General features: G+C 40.8%; 1 protein-coding gene across 9 annotated transcripts in view; it reads left to right on the top strand.

The window, feature by feature from the left end:
* Positions 1-25,843, top strand: part of alcama (activated leukocyte cell adhesion molecule a) — a 70,196-nt gene that overhangs the window by 28,691 nt on the left and 15,662 nt on the right. For all 9 annotated transcript variants that reach the window (XR_004894958.1, XR_004894957.1, XR_004107011.2 and 6 more), the window contains 7 exons: positions 8,887-8,993; positions 14,042-14,261; positions 18,753-18,817; positions 21,813-21,900; positions 22,530-22,700; positions 24,896-25,020; positions 25,404-25,536. Coding sequence is in view for 5 of the 9 variants with exons in the window: in XM_031311107.2 (XP_031166967.1) it covers positions 8,887-8,993; positions 14,042-14,261; positions 18,753-18,817; positions 21,813-21,900; positions 22,530-22,700; positions 24,896-25,020; positions 25,404-25,536 (909 nt within the window). In the remaining 4 variants the exon portion in view is untranslated. The remainder of the gene's footprint in view (positions 1-8,886; positions 8,994-14,041; positions 14,262-18,752; positions 18,818-21,812; positions 21,901-22,529; positions 22,701-24,895; positions 25,021-25,403; positions 25,537-25,843) is intronic.

Here is a 25,843-nt window from a genome sequence, read left to right as displayed (position 1 = left end):
TTCACATCATCATGACAGCCAAGATTGAAGATGTTTTCATTCCTTATGCTGGTCGTTTGATAAGTAAGAATAATTCATCTCACCCTCTCTTGCAGATCATCTTATTGGTATGCCACTCTGTCTTTCTGGGATGGGGATGCATTTGAATGATCAAAAGTAGAATGCTAAGAGGAGGATTTATTTTGGAGAAGGGGAAGGCGGTCTTTTTATTGAGATTTAGCCTTACGTTTGCCAAAAAAGCTCAAATTAAAATGTAAACAGTGGGATCAAATGTCTCCCCTCACTGACACAGCACTAATGTGCTGGAGACCGGCCTTAATCTGATCCATGGATCAGGCTGGAGCTAATTACCATCTCACTTACACTTTCTTGCCCCGGAACACTGGCTTGTTTTTTTAATTACAGCCCCCGAAATAAGATTACAGCTTCTATTTCTGATTTTCGGCAAGGAGGGCGGCACGGCTGCATTTTCACCAGGTGTGGACTATTATGTGTAACTGCAGTAAGTGCCAGCCGGTTATTTTCCCCACTGTGTTGATGGTGGGGTCGAGGGCTCAGTGCAGTGAAGCTGTATTGTTCAGCTAGAGTCACTATTTAGGTTTTCTCCTCTGCTATGCAGAACACTGCAACATCCCAGATTGTAATAGATTTGTATATTTACCATTTCCCTCCTTCCTTACATATTTTAATTGTTTTGTTATCCAGTGAAGTTTGTTTTTCATAAATTAATCCTTAAAGGAGAACTCCGACCAATCTTTACTTTATTCTTGATCGCTATAATTATGTTAGTTATGTCGATAGCAAAAAAAAAAAAATGAGCCGAATCGGTCCTAGCAAACTGGAGTTGCTGCAGCTAATGCCCAGAGCTCCCAGTGAGCTAAAACGGCAATTTTGGGGGCATATCATAAAGAGTGCCTTTGTGCCTCTTAACAGACACAAAATACAATTAAAATGTCTGTGAAACAGGGCCCTTACGTGACAATAAGATGCGTTTTCAACTCAGACATTGTTTAAATTGACCTACCCTGTTAGCTGCTAGCTGCTGAGTGAGTGTGTTCAGCCCGGCTTCCGTGATAATCAACAAGCAGCAGTTCCGTGTGTATTTGTAGCATATATATCCATTTTGTGTGTGAACGATCTGGCGTTGGTGAGTAGGAGTCTTGGCAGTGGCGATCTATGTGGTAGTTAAGTGCCTAGTGGCAATTAAATCCCTTTCCCTGGCAGACGGTGTGCTGTAGTCTCATGCCATACATGTGTCCACATCTTGACATACAGGACATGCCTAGGTTACAGTATACTTCCCTAAGATTGTGCTTTAAAGCTGTTTCTCACTGGTGCTAATGATTCTGCCTTGGTCCATGAGAAACCTCTATTTGTGTGTCTAATGGGCTTTATGTATTTAAAGCATTGGACATTAAGACTGGGTATGCCCAAGAGAGAAATTTAAGGTCATCAGTCTCCCTGTTAATATGCTTACGAATTGGAAACCAGCACCAAGAGCAGTGAAGAGGAGCAAGATAGAGAGCTTGGTTCTTGGGAATGTATAGCTAGTTGACATACTTATGATTAAAAATCAGTATTGCCATGGGGATTGGTTTGACCTGTGGAGAAGCCATACTGTACCTATGACAGGGTGTACAGTAAGTTCTCATCAGTATTAGATATGGGCGCAGGAAGCATTGAAAATGTGGATGGGACAATCTTAAAAGATTTTTAACAGAGTAGATGTAATGTGGTTTGATACTTTTATTTGGCTATACTGGCATGAGAAAGAAGATGGGTACATTTAGTAATTTCAACCAGAGGAAGTGGTCGGCCCCAGATCACATATTTCAATATATTAAAAAGCTGAAAGTACAGAAATTGATTTGATCACTAATTCAGAGCCATCTTTAATAATAACTCACTCATGGTTTATTTAAACTTTAGGTTCTCTTTATGCTTGCATGCAACTGCAGTTTCTGTTACATACATTTCTTTAATGTTATCAAATAAATGAGTAGAGAGGACAAAGTCAAAGTGCCCCTTTTGCACTCTCCAATAAACTACATTCATCTTCCAATTATTTCTACTACTACTAAGAGGCCAACGTCTCAAAGACTATGTTGTTAGCCAGTTATCTTGGTGGCTTTGTTACACACACATTTTTAAACACATAACATTGCTGCTGGGCAGGTTCAGCTTACTAGAAAATGTCACGAGCTAAAGCGGGTCAAAAAGTTACAACGCAGGTCTGAGGTCCCCTGCAGCCCTGTCAGATGAACTCACGTACCCCTTCATCAATTCCCAATGTATGTTCTACATATAATACTCCTCATTAATATAAAAGTGGATATTATTATTTGTTTCCTCAATTGAACTGTTAATATTGAAGGTCGTTTGGTCAGCTAATTACTACTACGTCTTGCAGTGAAGCTAAATGTTTCAACCATTTATCCATTAACGTTACTCTAAGCCAGGGGTCAGCAACCTTATGCACACACAAGTTTTTTTGGAAATGTTCCAATCCGCATGCCAAATTACCTATTTCACAGCCATTAGAAGACCCGCCCTACTCTGTCTCTGATTGGCTAATACTCAGTGTGCCGCTAACCATTTCAACCGTTAGCTAACTATTTCAACTTTTAGATATTTGAACCGTTTCTCTATTACTTCAGCTAATCTTTCAAACTGTTGTCATTACTTTTAAATTAGTTATTCTACCATTTATTTAATACATTTAGCTAAACTTCTTGCTTGCTAACTAGTTTTCACTCTTACATACTGTAACTGCAACATGTAGTGTTAAGGTATTTACTTGACTTCATGCTAATTTAAGGATATATTCTACAATTCAATAAATATAAATTGCTTGGCTCCCAGTATTGCTTGTTACAGCTTTCCTGTTTTGGGCTCCCAGACCATGGCTGGGAAGTAGAGGGGAGATGTTCCCTCCAGGGTCGGTGCTCTTTCGGGGGTAACACCCTTCACTCAACCGCCAGTAGAAGCCACTGTGTCTTAAGAAGCCTGTTTACCTGTTGGGATGTTCCTGTTTATGACGTTAGATTTGGTTTATCAAAGATGCTACCAAAGCAACAAAGTACAGAAAATAGACACAGCAGAGACCACAGATAGGTTGGACCTATCTGGATAGTTAAATACAGAGGTATTTAACTATATGTCTTTAAACGTTACAGTTACGGGTGAAAATAATAACAGAATAAACAACTTTGTAGATTTCATATATCTCCAGGTCTGTTATCTACCAGGTAGTGATTTTTGTCTTAGCGTCTATACTAATTCACTGGAGTACCCCTTTAAATATTCTTTGTCCAGCCACGTATTGTATTGTATGTGTTGTTGCTCTTTACAACAGCAGTGCCATCACTGAGGACACATATTATAGCACTAGGTGGGAAAGAGGTGTGAGGCCTGTCTGTGGTACATATCTGGCGACAGTCAATGTGTGGGTTAAGTATAAACATCTCCTCCTACCTGCGTACACAGAGTCAACATACAGCCGTATCACTGCTCCCCCCCAACCAAGCTTCCTTTTTTAGCCAGCCTACAGTCTGACTTTCAGTCTGCCTTTGATCACTGCCATGGCAGAAACCCTTCTGATGACTCATACAGACACAGGCAAACACTATCTCTCTCTGGCTCACTCACATACTCGTTTGGTGGATCATGTGGCCAGCTTATATCATGCGCATAGTGTTTCTTTTTCTTTTTACAGATTTAAGGTAGGGGTGGCAATCTCTTGGCACCTCACGATTCGATTCCGATTCAGAGGCCAACGATTCAATTCTAAACCGATTATCGATGCATCTCGAAAGCATCTTGACGCGACAATTTTTTTATGTACATTTCCATGCGTGATTTTTAAAAATATACATATAAATCTGAGTTTGCTATTCAGAGTTTTCTAATTACTTCCTAGACAAAGCGGATTATTTTTTCCTTTTGGCCGTTTTTGTGTGTTTTTTTTCTGCACTCTTGCCTAAACTCTGAATTGTTGTCATTATCCCATCCTCTTTCAGTCACTCTGTTTTGTGATTTGTACTTGTCTGGAGACAGTAAGTTTTAAATAAAAATCAACATTGCATTGAATCGTTCTAGAAAGAACCGCGATGCATCTAAGAATCGATTATTTTTCCCACCCCTAATTTATGGGGTTTGTCTCTATATCTTCCCTCCTCTGCGAGCTCACAATCTTCAACTACGGTTTCAGCGTCCTGTCTGAACTCCGTGTTAGTCAGATTGATGAGGAGTCTGTTTGGCGACCAGCAGACGTATCAGAATGCATAGTGTAGTTAGCATCTATGACTTGTTCATGTTGTTTGTTAGCTTGCTAGCTTGTAACTGGCAGGGAATGACAGCTACGATGACAGTGTGTTTTTCCTCTGTACTGACGCTCTGCACTGGAGGTTTCAGGTTTCTTTGCCAGTGTTGTGTAGAAGTCGTTGCCCCCGTTGAATAGTGTATCCCATATTAGACCGGAAGTGCAGAGACATCTCCACCTTCAGTTGGCTTCACATGCTCAACTGGAAAACTAAAACCATGCAGTGTACCTGTGTAAGGATGATGGTCTCTATTATCTCTCATTATGTGCTGCTCTGGCAGAGAAAATGTACATTTTTGCACTGTGGCAGGTATTTTTCACACTACTTCCCTTGGGCATTTAGGGCCACTGTAATTTTACACCATCTGACACTAACACAGCATTAATATAATTTACATTTCTCTGTGAAAGGGGAACTGTCCAGCCATCATAGCAATGTCAAGCTTTTCGCATAATGCTCCAGAGTAGAGACAAGTGGATGTGTTGGTATGCTAATGCATGTTTATCAACTCCTCGTCTGAAGGAGCAATAACCCTTCTATTATTGCAGATATCGACGCAACAGCAGACATGCAAATGTTTCCTCTGCTCTCCGCAAGCTTGATGGAAGCAGAGAAAAATGATCATGTGCCCTTTTATACCTGAATGCTCAGACACAGCATTGGGATAGGTTGATAAATGAGGCTGACTGTATATGTAATGTGTAGACGCCTTTGTTCTTTTACCAGAAAAGTGTGTGTGAAGGCATGTGGGTAAACATACATGCTTAAACACACATACCTGTAATACCTGCTGTGCTGCTGTTGTCATGGCCTTTTAACGATTAATCGTACAGCCCTAGGTCTTGTCCAGATTAGCTAAAGTGAGTGGTTAGTTCATTGCTCCCCATGTGTTGTAACATGGCCAAAACAATAATTACAACTGATAACATTAAAGCTTCATAGAGAGGTGTTGTTTTGTTATGGACATAAAACATCTGCGTAAACATGAATATAAGCTCAACATGAAATCACTTCAAATTCTGGAGTGCAAAAACAAAGCTGTTTTTGCACTCCAGCTTTTTTATTCTGGAAGACTAGCAAGCTTTTTACTGTCAAAAATCCACATCAGTTCCTTTGCTTTTGCTGTCTACATCTCCTTTACAGTTTGATAACACAGAGCATTCAGAGGCGATGTGAGAGGAAAAGAAACCCAGTTGTACGCATTTAGACAAATTAAAAAGTGCAAAAAGGTCACGAAAGCCACAAAAGTACTAACTTTGCAGTGTCACTTTAATAGTGATAAAGGCTGGATGGGGAGACCCCAGAATGGCCTTTTTCATCTTCCCTGGAACACATTGTTCTGCTGGTGGATAATAGTGAGATAAGAGCAATTGTATAAAAGCTGCCTTAGCAATAAAACCATGCCTTCAGGACAGAGAGGGGGCATGCTTGTATTTGTGAAAGGCGGTTACCAAATGTAGCGGACTGTTAAAAATCAACTCTAATACACTTATTAAGGAGGGATGAGGAGAAGAGTGACAAATGAGAAAAGCAAGTGGGCAAGTGTTTTGCATTAAAGTAAACCAAAAAAGCCTGCTGTCTACAACTTTTTATTTATTTTATTTGTTAAGTTACACCTTAAATTCTTCTTTAAGCGTGATTTATGGTTCTGCGGAGGCTCCACGCAGAGCTTTTGCCGTAGCCTACGTAAGTGGCCTGATGTTTATACTTGTGCGTTGGTGTGTGTGTCGAGCCGGCATGTGTGCGTGCGTGGGGAGTGTGTAAGGGAGAAAGTGAGAGAGTGACGGCGATTAGCTTCGGAGCGAGTAGCGACTCTAGAGTCATAGTGAGAGAAACAAAGTGTCTCCCCTGTGTTTTCTGACCACGGTGGGAAATCTGGAGCAGGAGAAGTTAACCTTCTCATTGATTTCATGTTGAGAACCAGGAAATGAGTCAGGGGAAATGCAACGCTGCCTAGACACGACACGCGTCGCCGTTTTTTGAGAGGTGCCCGTCAGGCTACATACGTACGTAGCCACGGCGTAGATTTTACGCAGAAGTATAAATCACGCTTTATTCTTCTTCTTCTAGCCAGTTTGTCTTTATTCCCCTGCAGAATCCTGGCGGGTTTAGACACAAGTCTTTATCTTGCCTTAGAGGTGCTGCACGTTGTTATTTTCTCTCTTTTTGGCTATGCCGCTCACCAGCAATATTTACTAGTATGCTATTCGGTGAAAAATATGCATAATGTCTTTGTATGCAGTTTTTTTTACAATTTTAACACCACTTCTCCTTTCTATTGTCTGTAAGTCACTGCAACTGTCACCTTGGTGTAAGTGTGAAATCCAGTGCACTCTGACGTTTTCAGGCAAACAGATTCTTATCATCCAGCTCAGATTCACTGAGACATTTGTTTGTTTACTTCTCCGTAACTGTTGTTATGTGTTCAAAGATGATATATTTAGCTGACTCTGTGAGCTGAATTCCCATGTGACTTGTGTCTTGCATTACTGGAGAAAACAGTCGTATTCATTAAACCATAACTAGTGTAACACATTGTGTGTGTGGTTGCTTAAACATGAAAGCAGCTTTGTACATGATATACTTGATATACAATGAAACTTTGTGTTTGGAAGTTCATACAGCTGATGTGTTTCTTTAGCCTTTCAAACAAAGTCAGCTATTCTCTGCTTGTGAATAAACAGAACCACGAGTCAAAAGTGACATTACTTATTATATCATATGGAAAGGAAGGACATTGTACATCTTGCAGGATAAGTAGGCCATATGCTCACTTTTACTCAAAGGCTGACAGATTTCAAATAGCCTAATTGGTGAATGTGATAAAATCACTGATTCCTGGAATATTCTGTCGGTGGCTGGATGCACACTTCTCCAGGGCTGAGTACGACCTACACGGGGGTTACAGGTTATATTGTGAGAGAAAATAGATGCATGTATTTTAACTGTATCAGTTTCATTCTCATTGACTTTCTTCACTTGAGGTATCAAACCCAATTTACTAAATACATTATCTTCAAGGAAAAGAAAAGCATGTAAAGTAGTCTGACGATTACAGCCTCAACACATTTAATAGTGAAATAGTGCTGCTGGTAAAATTGGCTCTGTTTAGAAAATCTTAGAAAAAAAGGACTCCATGCTTTATAATTAAAGCATTGTGTTTTGCTTTTTGTGGCTTGTTTTAATATTCAGCTTGATTACTGTCAACAGCATCAACTTTGAATAGAAATGGATTCTTGTGTTGTTGCGGTCTAACTGGAGTTGCAGAGGAAACAGAGGAAGTATGAAAAGATGAGAAAGAGGCATGGCTTGAGCAAAAGCAGCCACGTCAGTGAGCAGCTGCACTTGTGCATTTTCTGGCCTCATCATTCTGGAATGACCAGAATCTGCACCGCTTCTTGTTCTGCTTGTTTAGCTAAAAGCTCAAAGAGAAAGAGTTGGAGCGTGAAGACCTAAGTGTCACTCCACTCTCATCTGACCTCCATCCATCCATCTTCTCTCCACCCTTTTGCTCCCTCCTCCCACGTTGCACATGACTGGGCTGTGCCGCCATAGCAACTACTCCACCTCAGTGCTCCCTCACTGTTGTGGACAGAGGAAATCATTTCCTCGGGTTGTGCACAGAGAACTGTGCTTGATCCGCTGAGCTCCACCTCGTCACACTTAATGGGAGGTATGCTTAAAATGTGGTATCATGACATTTGGAGTGACAACATAGTGTGGTGTAGCTTTATTCACTTTGTTCACACCCATCCATTTCTAAATATACTTGGGAGGAGCTGCCCATTCTAACCACAGTCTCTTTCAGAGTCTTGGTACACAGGGGTATAGGCCACATATGGTATTTTACTCCTCTGTTCCTCCTGCCCTCACCACTGATCAAAGCCGCCACATCAATCGATCTAAGACATCAGGTTTCTCCTCATCAGATAAAAATTCCCACTTCCATACTTTGGGGCGGCTGTGGCTCATGTGGTAGAGCGCTCACCTACCAATCGGAAGGCCGGTGGTGCGATCCCTGGCCCTGCAGTTTCGTGTCGAAGTGTCCTTGGGCAAGACACTGAACCCAGAGTTTCTCTCGATGCTGCGCCATCGTAGTGTAAATGTGTGTGAATGTTTATCTGATGAGCAGGTGGCAGCCTCGGCCACAGTGTATGAATGTGTGTGAATGGTGAATGGTTCCTGTACTATGTTAAAGGTCTTTGAGTAGTCGTTAAGACTAGAAAAGCGCTATATAAATACAGACCATTTACATGTACTTTTGTTGTTGCTGGGTTTCCTATGATCTCAGATGATCCTCACACACAGCTCTATTGGAAGGTTGGGGTTTGAAGCTCACCACAACACTACTCGAGGTAGGGGAAAGTACAGATTGCTCACTTCATCAGCCCAGATTTGGCCGATCAGGCTCCCGACCGGCAGCACTCGGGACAAAAGCTCCCCCTGTTGTTGCGCACCTGTGACTGAATCAGGCAGTCAGGATTGTTGCTCTCTTCAGTGGCTCTTGTGATAGTACAGTATTTTATTTTTTAATAGTAACAGTCTGTTGCCTTTTTTGTTGCAGTGTGGGGAACAGACAATGTGACTGCCCTGTATGGAGAGGTCATTGTGATACCATGCAATGGTGGAGCTCCAGCACCAGCAGATCTGATGTTCGTCAAGTGGAAATACGTAAGTAGATACTGACTCCCGGGGGGGAGCGGGGGGTGTTGGACGTCAGAGTACGGGCTTATCTGCTAATGTAAGCTAATCATTACCTTGAAACCATCCAGAAAATAGACGGTACCGTAGGGTGATTTAACGGCACCGCTCATTTTACACACAGTTTAACAACAAAACAAAACGCTGAGTGAACATTACTAGCTACATTTTTCATGTTGGTTTTGAGCGGTGTGCACCCCCACTAACCTGGAAAACGGTTTTAAAGTGCCCATATTATGAAAAAATCACTTTTTCTGGGATTTGGGGTGTTATGTTGTGTCTCTGGTGCTTCCACACACATACAAACTTTGAAAAAAATCCATCCATGCTGTTTAGAGTGAGATACAGTTTCTGAATGTGTCCTGTCTTCAGTCTCTGGGTGAGCTGTTCAAAATCGACACGGCTTGACGTCACAAGCCGAAACGAGCAGGCTAACCGCAACCATTAGCTCGTTAGCATGCTAACGCTAATGCTAACGCTAATGCTAACGCTAGCATGCTAACGCTAGCATACTAACGCTAGCATGCTACCTCATTCTCAATAGCAAAGCACTGCTACAACACACACAAGTTCACCATAATCTACAAAAGAACTACTTCCATGTGCGTCTTCATTTAGAAGTCTCCCAGCTAATCCTGCCTTGTAACTGACCGAAGTTGTAGAAACAGCCTTTCTTTTACTGTCTATGCAGCTAGCTAGCTGACATGATCTACATCTGAGCTACTGCACATGTGCGAGTGCAATCAAAGATAGTACAGAAGAAGAAGAAAAGAGGTCTCACTCTGTAGCTAAAACGGAGACTAGCTGAAAAGAGGATCTGCAGCAGTGAGAGAGAGCGGTGCAGTACAACAAAAATATGGTGTTTTTTGAAAATTAAACCATGTAAACCTATTCTGGTAAAACCTTAAAATACAATTATGAACCTGAAAATGAGCATAATATGGCTGCTTTAAATCAGTAACGTTAATACAGCGTGTCGGAGGAATACACACAGTCTCCTGCAGCGGTGAGTCAGAGGCAGAGGGGCCGTCACAGCAGTGTGGCTAACGTTAGCTTCTTGTCTCATCTGGGGTCTGATAAACAGTAAATTCATCAACTTCAGTGTCCACAATGCTATTTTCCAATAAACTGTAGCTGTCATATTTTACGGGCGTGAGTGCAGATTTTATGTCGCGGCTTTCGCCGCTGGTAATCACTTATTGAGTGAAGTAGCTAGTACTCGCCCTGTTGTTTATTTGGTTGCCATGACTTCGTGAGTGATGACGTCCTGTCCTCTGCTCACCCTAGGGCGAGAGAGAGAGGATGACAGTACTTGAGTTTAGTAGAGTTCAGTAGAGCAGACGGCGCTACGAGTTTATGACTTTTCACTTTTGTACACCACGCAAGAAAGAAAAAGAAATCTAGACGAGAAGAATTGCATGTACATGAGAATAGAGAGAAAAGAGGGAGAGGGGAAGGAAAAAGAGAAAACAAGTGAGTTTGGGGGGTTTCTGTTATTATGATGGATAGATAGAGAGAATAGGGGCTCCCAGAAGGAGAGGTGTAAAAATAGGATAGCACCTCTCCCTCGACAGCGCTCCTCTCAGCCCATTTATCCAATCACGAGTCTCCTCTGGCTTTTGTCCCCTCCTCCCGCTCTCCTTTCACCTATGACTCCCCTGCTCCCCCTCTTCCCCTCTTGGTGCTTTTCCAGACATCATCTCCCAGCATCCTTCCTCCATCCTTCCTGCTCTTTGTCCATTTACTCATCCGCTTACACCTACACCCAAAGCAGACAAAAGACAAAACCTCTCCATTCCACTGGGTTTTCCTCTTCACCACACTCAGCTGTAGAGGCTTTACATTTTTACTGCGAAGATCCCAGATGACACACTTATACAGTAAACTTTGACTCTCTTTTTTTATATTAAAAAAATATATTTACACGCAGGGAATGCTTACAGAGCCTTGTGTCCTTTTATCTCAGCTGTCTCGCCCTGCTTTGCATTCATGCTGCTACACAGATTCAACACATTCAAGCTAGTGGTCTATGAGGGATACTAATGGAAGCTGTTCAGAGCACCACTTATTGTCCTGTGTGTCTTAAATGCTCAACAAGCCAAACAGCACTGGGACCACTAAGGCGGGAATAGAAACAGTCCTCCGCCGTTTCGCCCAAGTTTCCACCCAAGTCTCACTTCCATTCTTCTTCTGTCCTCTCCAATATTTATCACTTTCTCGCTCATTAACGCCCCCCTAAAGCTAAACAGCTGAAGGAGCGGTGGTGCGCGGTGTACATAGCGGAAACCCTGTTGTGCGTCTGCCCTATTTCTGATACCGTGGCGCTGTACATTTTACCGTGGCGGACCACCACTATGCTATCAACATTGAGGAAACACTGAAAGAGGACCGGATGAAATAATTTGGCTTATATTTGGTGTATGTGACTACACATTGTCACATACATTTTTACAAGAATTAGGAAGACTAAAGACTTTTTTGCACATTTTCAAATTACAGGTATAGCATTTTAAAGCTTGTGGTTTAAAAACACAGTGATTATAAATAGCAGGGTCACCACCAGCAACCTGTACACACTGTAGCTCCCATATTAAATTCCTCACTGATGTACAGAACCAAGAGAAGACCCAAACACTTTGTTCTTTTCTCCAGGTAAATAAACTTTTCAATGTCTGTCCTAGGATTAAAGTAAAAAAAAAAAAAAAAAGTAAAATATTTTTTGAAATAATGCACGTTCACAGAAAAATAGTACCCTCATCCTGGAGACCTAAAACAGGCATATTCATTGAGTTGTTACATTGATCAAGATTTCCAAAGGGAAAAGAAATGCCAGATCTTTTATATGTTCTTTGTTCAGTGGGATCTTTCGGAGGGGAACAAATGACCAGAGTGGCATTATTACATTATATACATGCATATTGTATGCCTTGATTATTTAGTAAGGGAAGTTAATAAGAGTCATTGTCCCTGACATTTTTCCTCAGACGCACAATTGACACTTTTCACACGTTCTCAGGCCAAACACCATTTTCTCCCGCAATGAAAAACAAATGTATTGCTGATAAGCCGCCACTTAGATTGTGTTGTGTGTCTATTGGTGCTGTTAAGTCCCTTTCCGGCCGGAGGGATTTTTGCAGTTCCTAGAACATAACGTTCCTAGAACCCTTTTTTTCTCGTGTTCCGACTGGACCAATTTGGGGATTATTAAGTTCCTCTGACTGCAGTTCCTGTAACTCTTTCAGCTCCTACAGGGCAGGGTCTTTTCCCTTTTCAGCATAGTGACCTAGGTCTACATTGATTGGTCCAACTTATAAGTCACGCCCACTGTCAACCTGGCACCATCTGTAAAACATGCCGTCTGTGTTAGCAAAACATTGACTACTTGAATTACTTGACTTACTGAGTGAATTACTACGAGAATAGACGGAATGCTGAACTCTGAAAAGTGGACTGATGCGGAGTTGCAGGCGCTGCTGACCATGTACGCCACCGAGGAGGTGCAGAGGGACCTGGAAGGATCCACACGTTAAAATCTTCGGGAAAATGCTAGTTTGTTGTTGTATATGGCACTAAAGTCAAGTGACGATGCTTTACAGACCGTTGCCGTGCTTGCGTCACTCCCTTACCCCTCCTACCAGTTCCTATGGCCACTTGGCCAATACGAATTAAAATGGCAAAACCGGTTTTGGGGGAGAGTAGTTAGTAGAACTGTTTAGAAGTGGACTGTTCCTATAACTATGTTTCTGTAACTACTTGGTCGGAAAGAGACTTTAGTTTATGGTGAGTACAGCTTCTGTGTTGCACTCAGTCTACAACTGGAACCTTCAGTCCACGTGTCCATGTACTGGACATATAGGCCTGAATCATCTTTGAAAGACGCATCTAATCAGGATCAGTGCCATTTAAAAGACAAATTGATTCAATGTGCTCAGTTGCTTTGGAAATGATATGTGAATAAATGTGAAATATAATATAAAAAATAATTTATGTCATGAAATCACCATAACATCAGACACAACAGCTTTAATACATCGATAAATATTATAAAAAAAAAAGGTTCCAGCTGAATCTCTTTGTCATATCGTTATGAACTGAATATCTTTAGGTCAGACAAAACATTTGATGTCACCTTGGACTCTGGGCAGTTGCCTTTTTCTGACATTTAAAGACCAAATAATTAATTGTTCAATCAAAATCATCTGCAGATTAATTGATAATGAAAACAAACCGAACCAAAATCGATTTTTTGAAGTTGTATGTTTTTTTTAAGATTATTTTTTTGGGCATTTTTAGGCCTTTACGTTCACAGGACACATGAAAGGGGAGAGAGAGAGAGGGAACGACATGCAGCAAAGGGCCGCTGTGTTGAGGAGTATATGTGCGCCCGCTCTACCTAGGAGTTCTGTAGTCCAAGCGAAATGTATGTGGCTGTGCCAATACACCTACAGTAATGCTACAATAACCAGCTGACCTTACAGTATGACGGAGTAAATAATATGAAACTATGAGAGAATCATTTCCTGTCTAGTTCCCACCCATTTAATGGGTGCAGGTGCTGAAAAAGTGCTAATGTTGCTCATGTAATTTTAGGGAGAAACTTCAAGACATGACTTGAGGTTACAAGGCTTGTGTCTTCAACAAAACATTTAGAATCTGTAGTGTAATTAGACAGTAACAATGAGATAAACTGTGATCTGTCATGATCAGTCTACTAATATTGCAAGAGACATTGTGACTTGGCAGTGTGTACTGATTCTAATTAACAATTCTTTTCATGGTGTTACAACTTTTAATTATTAGTTAGATAGGTAGATAGATAGATAGATAGATAGATAGATAGATAGATAATTAGATCTGCAAGTTTGTTGAATGACATGTTCAATGCTGTGTCCTAGACTGTTACTTTTTTGTACATCTCTGTTAATGTAAACTATAATTATAATTGAGGAATGAGGAACAGTGATTTATATATTTAATAAATACCTAACCTAACCTCTCTGTCCCAACTGTCCCTTCAGGAGAAAGATGATGGCACTCGTGGCGATCTGTTGATCAAACAGGTCAGCAGCGTGCAGGCCACAGTTCAGGCTACAGACCAATATGCCCAGCGGGTCAGCATCGATGCCAACTTCAGCCTGCTCATCTCCCAGGCCACGCTCAAAGACCAGAAGACCTTCACCTGCATGGTTGTGTCAGGCTCCAACCTCATTGAGTACCCCGTCTCTGTCCTCGTTTACAGTAAGCTCTATCTCCCTATCCTTAAAACTTCATTGTTGAATTAATCTGAAATTAGCTTTCATGCTAAGCACTCAGTGTTTGGTGGTCTATGGTGTTTCTACACTATTAATAATCAACATTAATATATTTTAGGGCTGTCAAAGATAACGTGATAATAACAAGTTAACCCAAATTCCTTTTAATGGCACTCATTTCTTCGATGCGCGATTAACGCATACACATTCTGTGATTTGGGCCTCTGGCCACTCTGTAGTTTGGGAAATCAGGAAGTGATGCAGCACTGGTGCACTCACTGGACAGTTCTCTCAGTAAGCACAGTTACCTTGGGGTTACATCACATTATTTTGACCCACAGTGGGAACTTAGATAGAGGAGAGGCATTTCACCGACGTGTGCGCCGAGCAAGTAGCCAGACAGCGGGACATTGAACATAAAGTCAGCACACTGACCACTGATAGAGCACGCAACATGACTGGCCAGGACACTCCCATTGGAGCATATGCCTTGCGTGGCACATAGCCTCCCCCGAGCCATCACAGTGTCTCTCACACTTTACTTATTGTTTGTTTAAATTTATTTTTTGTATTACCCTGTTTTGATCCCACGTGGTAGAAGCGGATGTTTTTGTGAGCCTTTAATTCCGCCCATGTGAGGTAGGGCTGTCAATCGATTAAAAAAATTAATCTAATTAATTACAGACTCTGTGATTAATTAATCAAAATTAATCGCATACATAATTAACGGTGCCTGAACCGATACTTTTTAAGAAAGTAAAAAAAGAAAAGAAAACAAAGGGTACTAAACAACAGTTGGTGACATTAAAGAACGGCTTGTTTATTGCTAAGGCCATATGGTCAAAATTAAATGATTTAATAATAATGTATAACAATAACAATAACTTATTTCACTAGTAAATTGCTGTTGAACAACAAAAACAACCACCAAGGACATTTACAATAACTTCAAATGCACCACGAAGCTGTAGTTTACCAATTTCATTGAACGCACCGTCTGTGTTGTTTTTCCGACGGCAGCTCGGCAGCTACAGATTGTTACATCCCGCTGTTGAGTCACAGTCCTCTACAGTAAAACACAGTCACACTTTACACCGTTCAGCGTTAGCTGTCAGCATTGTAACCGTGTTTAATCCAGCTACTAGCTAGGCTAACGTTAGCTGCTGTTGAGTATAGTGTTAACTAGCTAGCGGTAGGCTAACGTTAGCTGCTGTCGAGTATAGTGTTAACTAGCGTCACATGCAGCGGTGTTTGTGTTGCCTGTATCGTCTTCAGAGCACCAGAGAGAAGAGCAGACATATCAGTGGCACCAGATTTCGGTAGCCAGGGTTGGCAGGAAGAAGATTTTTACAAGTAAATGTTCCAGTTAATGATCCAGGCAGCGCGTTCTCGTCTCCCTCCTTCATTTTACAGTCGAATGGTGGCTAGAACGGCTCCGGGTCAAACGTCAATATGGAATGGATTAATCTGCGTTAATCTGCGTTATTTTTTTTAACGCGTTATTTTTTCTCTGATTAATTAATCGAAATTAACGCGTTATTTTGACAGCCCTAATGTGAGGTTAAACACAATTACATTGTTACATTACATTGTTACATTTAGCTGACCAATGTACCTGTACAATGTGTATGTTGCTGTAAAGCATGAGCTCCATTGTTTAGTGTTGAGCTGCTGTTTAGTTAACCTTTCCACGTATAAAGTGGGACACCACATTGTGTTAGTATTACCAAGTAATGTTACACCCAGGTCAATGTGCCCATCTGTTGTTGCTTAATGGGCTTCAGTTTGCCATATTATGCTTTCAGCATGTTTTTTGAGCATACAGTACCTCTAATATTTGTCCACTCCCATGTTGATAAGAGCATTAAAAACTTGAAAAGTACATTTAGAACAGATAATTGTGTGATTAATTGTGAGTTAACTATGAAATCGTGATTAATTGCAATTAAATATTTTAATTGATTCACAGCTGTAATTTGTATATACTACCGATGTGATGGAGTTGCAGCTTTCCTACTCTATCTTTGCTGGATTCACTTAAATAGTGACCCACTGCAGCTGGTCGATTAGAACAACACAGATGTATTCAAGTTTAATGTGTGTATTTCTACCACAGCCACATTCCTTTTGCACATGGGTTTGGTGAATCAGTGGTCACTTCAGATGGCGTTTGAATAGAGGTGCATCAGTCTGTAATGTCCAGGAGAGTCTATCTGATGTGTGTTGGACCTCAGACAGCTTCAGGTGAAAGAGGGCCAATCTGGGCACAGTTATGATTGCCCCAAAAGTGTGTGAAGGCAGGCAGAGTTCAGGTGGAAAGAGAGTAAGAAGAGGAGAATTGGTGATAAAGTCACCGCTTGCAGGGGTACCGCTTGAATTGCCATATATTATGCTTGTGGTATGTTTCAGTCCTGTCATGTCTGAATATAACCATAAAAGACAAACAAAAAGCCAGGAATGCTACATATTCCTATAGAGACCATCATGTCAAATTTTTAGAATTGCATTAGCATTTGTCACGACGGTACCTGAATGAATTTGGAAGCATTGCATTTGCAGTGCACTTATGACTAGGGCTGGACGATTTTGGCTAAAATCATAATCGCGATTAATCGAACAAGTTACCTCGATTACGATTATTGAACGATTATTTTAAATTTTGTAATAATAATACTGTAAATATGTTCACGGTAATTTTTTCTAATGAAAGAGTGCTTAATCCTATCTTTGTGATTCTAAAATAAGGAAACAACACACAGATAGCGATTAATGCTTATTTATTAAATATTTCAAACAACTGAACTGAAATCTACAACAGTAGATTTTACAATGAAATAAAAACGTCTTATAAAAAAGTAATTTAAGTTTTAATGTAAAAAAAAAAAGTTTCCTAAAAATGTAGAAAATAAATAATAAATGTCCATCATAAGATTAACGGGAACCTGTGGTTAACTGTCTTTTCGGAGTTAAACTCCACAAGCGTGTCCTGCGGCTCGCCGGCCGTCTCACACACACACACACACACACACACACACGCACGCACGCACGCACGCACACACACACACACACACACACACACACACACACACACACACACACACACACACACACACACACACACACACACACACACACAGCGCTGCAGGCAGAGGCGGGGTCTGTTCTGAGTATAATCAAGCCCCGTCTGTGTTGAGCAAAACATTATGTGAATTACTACGAGAATGGATGTGCATTTAATATAGGAAAAGTGCACAAGTATTAGCATCATTTGTTGTTGTTGTATGTGTCGCTAAGGTCTAGTGCCGATGCTATAAAGACCGTTGCCGTGCTTGCGTCGCTCCCTTACCCCTCCTACCAGTCCCTATGGCCACTTGGCCAGTGGGAATGCAAACGGGAAAAAAGATTTTGGGGGAGAGTAGTTCTTAGAACTGCTTAGAAGTGTACTTTTCCTCTAAAAAGTACAAGTACTATCCGATCGGAAAGCACCTATGGTCGCAGACTGGACAGGGCGGAGTCACGTGACTACACACACGGCGGCCGTAATATGTTTTAAAGGGAAAGTACATTAACACACAGTGGGCGGCCGCGAAAATATTAATAGGTTTAAAAGACCGAAATAACTGACTTGGTAAAATTACGTCGGTTATAGGCTCTGAATTTCGGTTACGATTATTTTTCGATTAATCATCCAGCCGTACTTCTGACTGCTACAATGGAGATAATGGGCTACAAATACTCTAATATTTATTTAATGCATTCTGCAAAATTATTTTGTGCACATCCTTTTCAAATAAATACATTCATGCAGACTGATCTGTTTTCACATTTTGTGAATATTGTCATGTTACAAGCTATTTCGGTGTAATTTCCAGGAAGTCACTGATCATTAGCACTGACTCATTAACCAAAAACCAAAAACATTGCATCTGTCAAGCTCATTTAAAGACATATGTGTGACATTTGGGGCAGTTTTCCTAACAAACAGCTTGGTTTTGTTTGCATTAAAACTCAATGTTATCCACTGTGTATGTGTCCCTTTTTGTTACCTCCTCTGCATTAGGAATTTATTTTGAATTAGTTTTTTATGAATTGCGTGACCCATGCTTGCCCATGTATCACCTGCTAATGGTCTTTGCAAACCCAAGCTTGAAATAGGGTATGAAGTGACTAGCTCAATAGGCCTTAGAGAGAATTAGGTTGTAGTTAACAGGGGACAATCTAAAATTATGTCCTACAGTTTAAATATTAACAACTGAATAAGTTTGCAGCTAAGCATTTAGATGAACCGGGCTGTCCACATGCCAGATTGCATGTTGTCAGTGAAACATTTGCGTTGGTACTCACTGTGCCCCTCTGTAGATACATTTAGAAATAATTGACAGTATGAAGAAAAGGACATTCAAACAACGTGATGTACATTCTCTCCAAGTACTCTTTTGTGATTCCAAAACCTGATTGTCACCTTTTGTGTTTGCAGAGATACCGTCTTCAGTTCAGATTATGGACAAGTCTAAAGTACTGCAGAAGGACAAACCAACAATGGTAAGATTCACTACAGCTGGTGTTGAACGAAAACTGTCACATCGCTCATCACTGGGAACTGGTGTTTTTCTGTTTGATTGAGCTTGTGAATTTCTATCATATAGTATATACAGTACATGGTAATTGCAGCTCAGAATATGACATGAAAACCAGTTGAAAGTATTGCATGAGTTGCCGTTGTGGCCCCTGGCGGCAGCACACAAGAAGCCAACATGTTTTTGTGGGAGAAAACTGACATGCAAAAACAAATGTCAGAATGCGACGTTTGTCTCTGGGTTTAAAGAACAATGCATACATTTCAAAATCTAAACAGACACTGGCAATACTGGGTGTTTACCCACACACACACACACACACACACACACACACACACACACACACACACACACACACACACACACACACACACACACACACACACACACACACACACACTCTCACATTCACTCTAGTCTAATTATCTGTTGGAAAAAAGAGAAAACTTTTGAAAAGGTTTGGGCGGCACATTCACAGTGGTCATTTGCCTCCTCTCTGTAGCAAGCAATGCACATTTATTCCATCACATGCAGCATATACACATTAATTATGGATCAAGGGAGTACTGCTGTCTCCATTGGTAGTCTCACCTAAAAATGCAGGTTTTTTGAACAGCTTTGAGCATTTTGTGGTAAGGGAAGAGAGACAGGGAGAGATGTAGGGAATCGTAGTGGAAAAAAAAGAAAGGTGAGAGTGAAGGAGAGGGATTTCAGTTTCGGTAACTTGCAGGAGGGATGATGGAGGTCACCGTTGCTTCATACTCTGCTACATTCTGCTACAAAGCTGAAATGCCTCAACCCAGAAAAAAAGCAAATGCCAATGCAGTATTGTCATTCTGATATTTAAAATGGTAATATACTTTCACATTTCTGGACTTTAACTAACTACAATACTTGCTGCTATTTTTGGAAATGGAAATGTTGATGATATCATTTGTACTGATGACTCAAAACTTAACCAGAAATCAGCTGACTGTAAGACCACCGGTCAGCACCGGTCAGCATGTGTATCTGTAGTCGAGTAAAGCTTTAATGTCCTCGAGGGGCAATTTGGCTTGTGTTACGTATCATACCCAGCAATAAACAATTAGTAAATATGTTTATTACAGTACTGTGTAAACATTATTTCCATGCGTGGAACATGGCAATTGTACCATTTGTTGACCATTATCAGAGCTGGCCAAATCCGATAAGACGCAAGCATTCCTGTGCTGTAGAAATATAACCCAACCTGACTGAATGATTACAGACCTGTCGCCTTAACATCTGTTGTAATGAAGGTATTGGAGCACTTAGTTTGCAGTCACTTGTCCAGTGTTGCCCTTGAACCTTATTAGTTTGCATATAGAGCAAATAGGTCTGTCGATAATGCAGTGTCATTATGTTAGCACTCAGTTCTTTAACACCTTGTGGCACCTGCCACTTATGAAAAGGTTCCTTCCAAGCCAACAACTTGGAGATGGGAGTATTTCCAAAACAAAAGAAGTAGTGATGGACATCTGTAAGAGTCGTAGTGGCCATCTAGCTTTAGCCATAAATGGTCAGGAAATTCAACATGTGGAACATTACAAATTCTTGGGTGTAGTCAACACAGTGCTAAAGAAAGAACTGAATCACGAAAAGATGGACAGAATATTGGTCTATCAAACGAACAATATGACATGGACTTCTGACTCCATGAAAAGCAGCCACATGTCTTGGTTAAGGGGGAGAAGATGAGTGCCCCTAGTAGTCAAAAATGTGTTTTGCTTATTGATCCTTCACTTGGATGTTTGAGCTGCACTGTGCAGAGTGATGTATGTGCGAGGTTTGACACTTTAAGGCTGCTTTTACATTCATGTGCAAAAGAGGGAAAGTTTCTCTGTTTCTCTCAATCTCAGTCTCTTAAAACACATGCACGTACCGGCAGGATTTATGACAACTAGTTTGGAAGCCTAGTCATGGTCAAGTGTGCAGTTACACCAGTGTGATGTGGAAACTTGAAACATCCAGCACACATAGACTTATAATGGACTTTTCACTGAAGTTAACATGTATTGAACAGTTAAACTTTTCAATATTGTATATTTATAGATTCTGGATTTTCAATGAGGGAGAATGAGTAGATGTAGTTTTAACAAGGTAACTTTGTGGGGTAAACCTATTAGAGTAGAAGTTCTACTTATTGTTCAGACTCAAATACATATTTGTGGTGAGCCATGTTCATTCAGAGGTGCAGGCTATATACAGGATATGAAACCATGTGTTTGGGTAAAGGAATGTTCTTATGACTCACTCCCTGTTGGGTTCACACACAGCGTATTTCTGCTACCGTTGCTGACCTTCAGTCCTGAAGATGTAGCAACGAGATAGCGAGACAGTGGGCTTATGAACACAAAAACAAATTCATTCCTAAATGAGAAAGTTGTTTGTCTTCTCTAGCCTATGTCCAACATCCGCCTGCTAATGTTGGAACACAGACATTACAGTATGCAACTCTAGGACAGAGAAATTAGGCCTTTATTGAAATGGGTTTTAGTATGAAGCTGCTAATAGCAGGTATGTTGAGCTGATTTCTTTCTTCTCCTACTTTGCAATGTTTCCTACAGAGTTATTCTTCTCAGGGTGAAATCCTCTGAAGTAATATGTCCACTATCCACATTATAAACACAAGATAATGTTAGATTGATGTATTCCTGTGTGTAAATTGCTGCATTAGAATACATTCAGGTTAAGGGCATTAACAGTTTCATATAGTTCATTTAATAAATATCAAATTTTATCACTTTCATATTGACAGTGGATACTAATGAAACCCGATTAAATAAAATAAATGTATCTGGCAAGGCCACCTGCATCTGCTTCTTAGCTTTTTTGAATAAATTACAGAAATTAATTAAATCAGTCTTGTGATATGAGTGTGTATACTTTGTTTTATTGCTTATATTTTATTGTTTTGTTCCCTTTTATGTTTTGTTCAGGTGGGAACATGTGTTGCGGCAAATGCAAACCCTGCAACTACATTCACCTGGAAAAAGAATGGAAAGCCCTTGTTAGCCGATGGGAAAGGTAACACATTGCATGCTGTTTGCTGACACGCCTAGAAACTATCCAATAGTCACACCACACAAGATGCTGTGATACGGAGATACCCCTGGGGGGAGCTAGTGGTTTCTGTGACAGGAGAGTGAAAATTAAATCATAGTATTTACCCAAGACTAAAGCTTAAACAATAGAAATATGCCATTCACTATTGTTTACTTGTCACCAAAAGATGGAATACTGTAATATGATACTGCATCTTGACTTTTGTCATTTGAATTGGACCAACTCTTGGATCACACAGTAACAGTTGGTGTAAACATTATGTTAAAGTTTGCCTTTTGTTGTCATTGTATCCACGAGCAGCCAGTGAGTACCTGAAAGTAAAGACAATCACAGAACCTTTCCTAATTGGCAACTTAGACTTCAAGACTTCTCTGTGATTACTAACTTCCCATCATCTGGACGGTTTGATACAATAAACCTCACCCAGGGTTTGCTGTTAAACCAAAGAAAGCTATTTGCAATACTGTTTAACCTGGGGCTGAATACTACATCTGCAGCACTAACTATGCTGGGTGTGTGTGTGTGTGTGTGTGTGTGTGTGTGTGTGTGTGTGTGTGTGTGTGTGTGTGTGCGTGTGCGTGTGCGTGCAGCTGTTGTGATCAGTTCTAGCATTAAGCTGGATCCAGCCACAGGCCTGTCCACCACCTCCTCCACCCTCCAGTATGCAGCTTCCAAAGAGGACTTTGCTGCAGTCTTTGTCTGCGTGTCCACACATAAGCTGACCAATCAGGAGGAAGAACTGGGACCCTTTCCCATTTACTGTAAGTGGAATGTTGTATTCAGGCCCCGTAAATGTAAACACGTAAACTTTGTGTTTGTTCTCCCTGCCCACATTTAGTACAGCAGGTTGTCAAGAGGATTGAGTCGTCTATGGTAGAGTTATACCTCAACAAGTAGTTGTGATACTTGTTTAGTTGGTGGTTTAATGATTTCACACGAGGAGGATATTTATTAAGGTTAAGCAGCTACTCGGCTGTGTTTGTCCTCATGTAGGTAATAAAGGTCTGCACCAATGTTTTCTGCATTTGTAAATAAAAGAACCAGCACCACTGAAAATTGGTCTTATGCAGTATGTATGTTATGAAATATTCAGATCACCATTGTTTTGTGGTTCGTATCCCATCACCTACGGGCTTGAGTTGATCCTGAAAAGCAGTTACGAGTGCTCAGAGAACAAAGTGACACAATAATGAGACACACAAGAATATATACAATTTCTAACAATCACTTCATTCACTTGTATGATGTACAAGAAAGATAATAGATAAGAAAGAGGGTCCATAGAAAAGGAGGGTTAATGTAGATTGCTTCAATGTTTTAGAGAATGGGGTGTAACAGATCACAACAATTTATTTTAGGCATTCCTGTTTAGAGTTGGAAAACATGGACAGAGGAAATGAAGATTTATACAAATAGCCACCGGAGTCTCACACACACACACACACACACACACACACACACACACACACACACACACACACACACACACACACACACACACACACACACACACACACACACACACACACACACGATTTATTTATCTACTTATTAGGTAGGCCTGGTATATTATATATTTAAATATGTTAACAGCAATAATCTTGTCAAAGGTGTTTAAAGGTTTTACCAAAGATCACCCACACTGAGCTCACGTCATCGAATATAACTAATATTTCCTCTCCACAACCGTTCTCCTACAGGACGAGGGCACACACCCAATACACCATGATTCAAGATAAGAATAATGCCTATCAAGCTTCTTTCCGAATTTCTGAGCTGAGTTTAATTACTTAAATTGAATGAACTGAATGATATCCTCTCAATACTAGAATGATTGCCTTACAATAGCAGCCTTTATCAGATAATTTAGATGTGGAACTGCTGCGAGCGGTGACATTCCTCTTTAAATGCTGCAAACTGCTCTGATTAGCCAACTCTACCAGTCATTTATAGAGAGGGGAGCCTATTAGGAGCCGAGCTAATCTACCTGTGAGATGTTTACAGTAATGCATCTGCAGTATGAAACTGCCTTGAAAGAAGGGGAATTTGAGCTCTGAAATAAGGGACACTTCCAAGAAACCTTTAGTGTAGTCTTCCTCAGTAAAAAAGCTACCACACTCTTTTCTGCCATCTAGTCCAGAATCAAGTTGCTACTGTACTCACAAACAATTGATGTGAAGGGCCCCATGCTTGATCATAGGTAATGACAACATACAAACAGTACTTATTTAGTTTTTTTGGTTGCATAATCTTGTGACAATCATGTGACATAGTTTTAATATTCCTACAGCTTATGTCCAGTTCAAACAGCCGGGCCACTTTGGTCCAAACAACTTTTAAGTGAGAGATTATCAGATGTGTTTTTGCCTCACCATACAGTTTGACAGACAGGCTTTGTAAGTGAGATAATGGGCTAGAACAGATTGCTCATTTTAATACCAGGGTGGGGCTCTCTCAGGAGGAAGTGACCAGTGGGCCAGATGCGACTGCTTTAATATTGTGAGATATTAGAAGGCATGAGAAGGTCATGCCTTGGTGGAGGTCTGCGCTTTCTCAGTGCCCTTCTAATTGTATATTTCTTCCCTTTTGTTTTATTTTATTATATGCAAAAATGTAGAACCGAAGAACTAGAATGGGAGGCATGGATCGATAAATGAAAGAGGGGGTCTTGGCAGTAGCAAGTTCATGGGGGAATTTCCAATTTGCTACTAAGGCGACTTTTTTCCAGTTCAGTCCTGTGTAAGTAGCGTGGTCTACACACTTGGCTGATCAGAAGACTGATAGGGTTACCTTTTGATATGTGATGGAAGATTTTTTGATTGTGTATTTATCTTTGATGCTTGATTGTTGAATTGATCCGGATTAAAGGTGATTTATGTCTGTGAAACCTTGACACCCATGCTTCCTTTCTTTTTTGCCATTCCCCTTTCCCCTAATTGCTCTCTGAACCTCTCAGATCCATCGGAGAAGGTTAGCCTCGAAATTATGTCCAAGGGACCGATCGTAGAAGGAGATAACGTGACGTTGAAGTGTCACGCTGATGGCAACCCTCCACCCAGCTCCTTCTTCTTCCACATCAAGGTCAGTCGGAGCCCAAACCTTAACGTCAAACAGTGCTGTCTGCTCTAGAATTAAAGTTGGTCATTGAGAATTCAGCCATTGCCATCAGACGGTGGCAGCCAATCATTACCACTTCTTTTAAAATTGCCTCAAAGTTGGAAAAGACACAATTTAAAAGGTAAACTAGCATGTACAGATGATGGTTCCATTTCAAGTGTTCAACTTGTCTGCTATTTCTATGGGTTTTAAAAAGCTATATATGCCTTATCAATCTGATTGATGTAAGAGTTTTCATTTTACTTCTTGTAAGAAATCACTACTGTCTATATCCTGTCTTCTTTCTTCCTTTCTTCCTCATTTCCTGACAGAAGCTAATAATACCTCTGCTCTCCTCTCTCCACCAGGGCCAGAAAATGCCGGTGGTAAATTCAGACAACTACACTTTGACTAACATCAGCAGAGAGGCTGGGGGTGAATACAAATGCTCCCTGGCTGACAATGAGAAAATGGAGGCCTCCCAAAGCATTGCTGTTAGCTGTAAGTACTCATGACATATACAGAGCGTTAGCATACTGTACCACAACAAGGAGGTAAATCACTGCTGGAGCACAATACGTAAACCTCTGACTCTTGTCCTCGCTTGGCCTCGAGCCATGGCTGTTCCCCCAAAACTTTCCCATGCTCTTTGCACCTTGATGGAAGTTTATTAACTTCCTATGTATAACAAGACACTTTTTCTCACTGTAAATAAAGTCATGAGAGCAGAGTAATGGTAATCAAATTTAAACTTTGAGAGCCCAGTCTGGCAGGGAGGCAGATCGTGGAGTGCCAGGCTGGGAGGAGG

The sequence above is a fragment of the Sander lucioperca genome, chromosome 13 (assembly GCF_008315115.2).
Source record: "Sander lucioperca isolate FBNREF2018 chromosome 13, SLUC_FBN_1.2, whole genome shotgun sequence".
NCBI lineage: Eukaryota > Metazoa > Chordata > Actinopteri > Perciformes > Percidae > Sander > Sander lucioperca.
The sequence above is the reverse complement of the archived record's forward strand: the minus strand, read 5'-3'. Positions and strand labels throughout refer to the sequence as shown.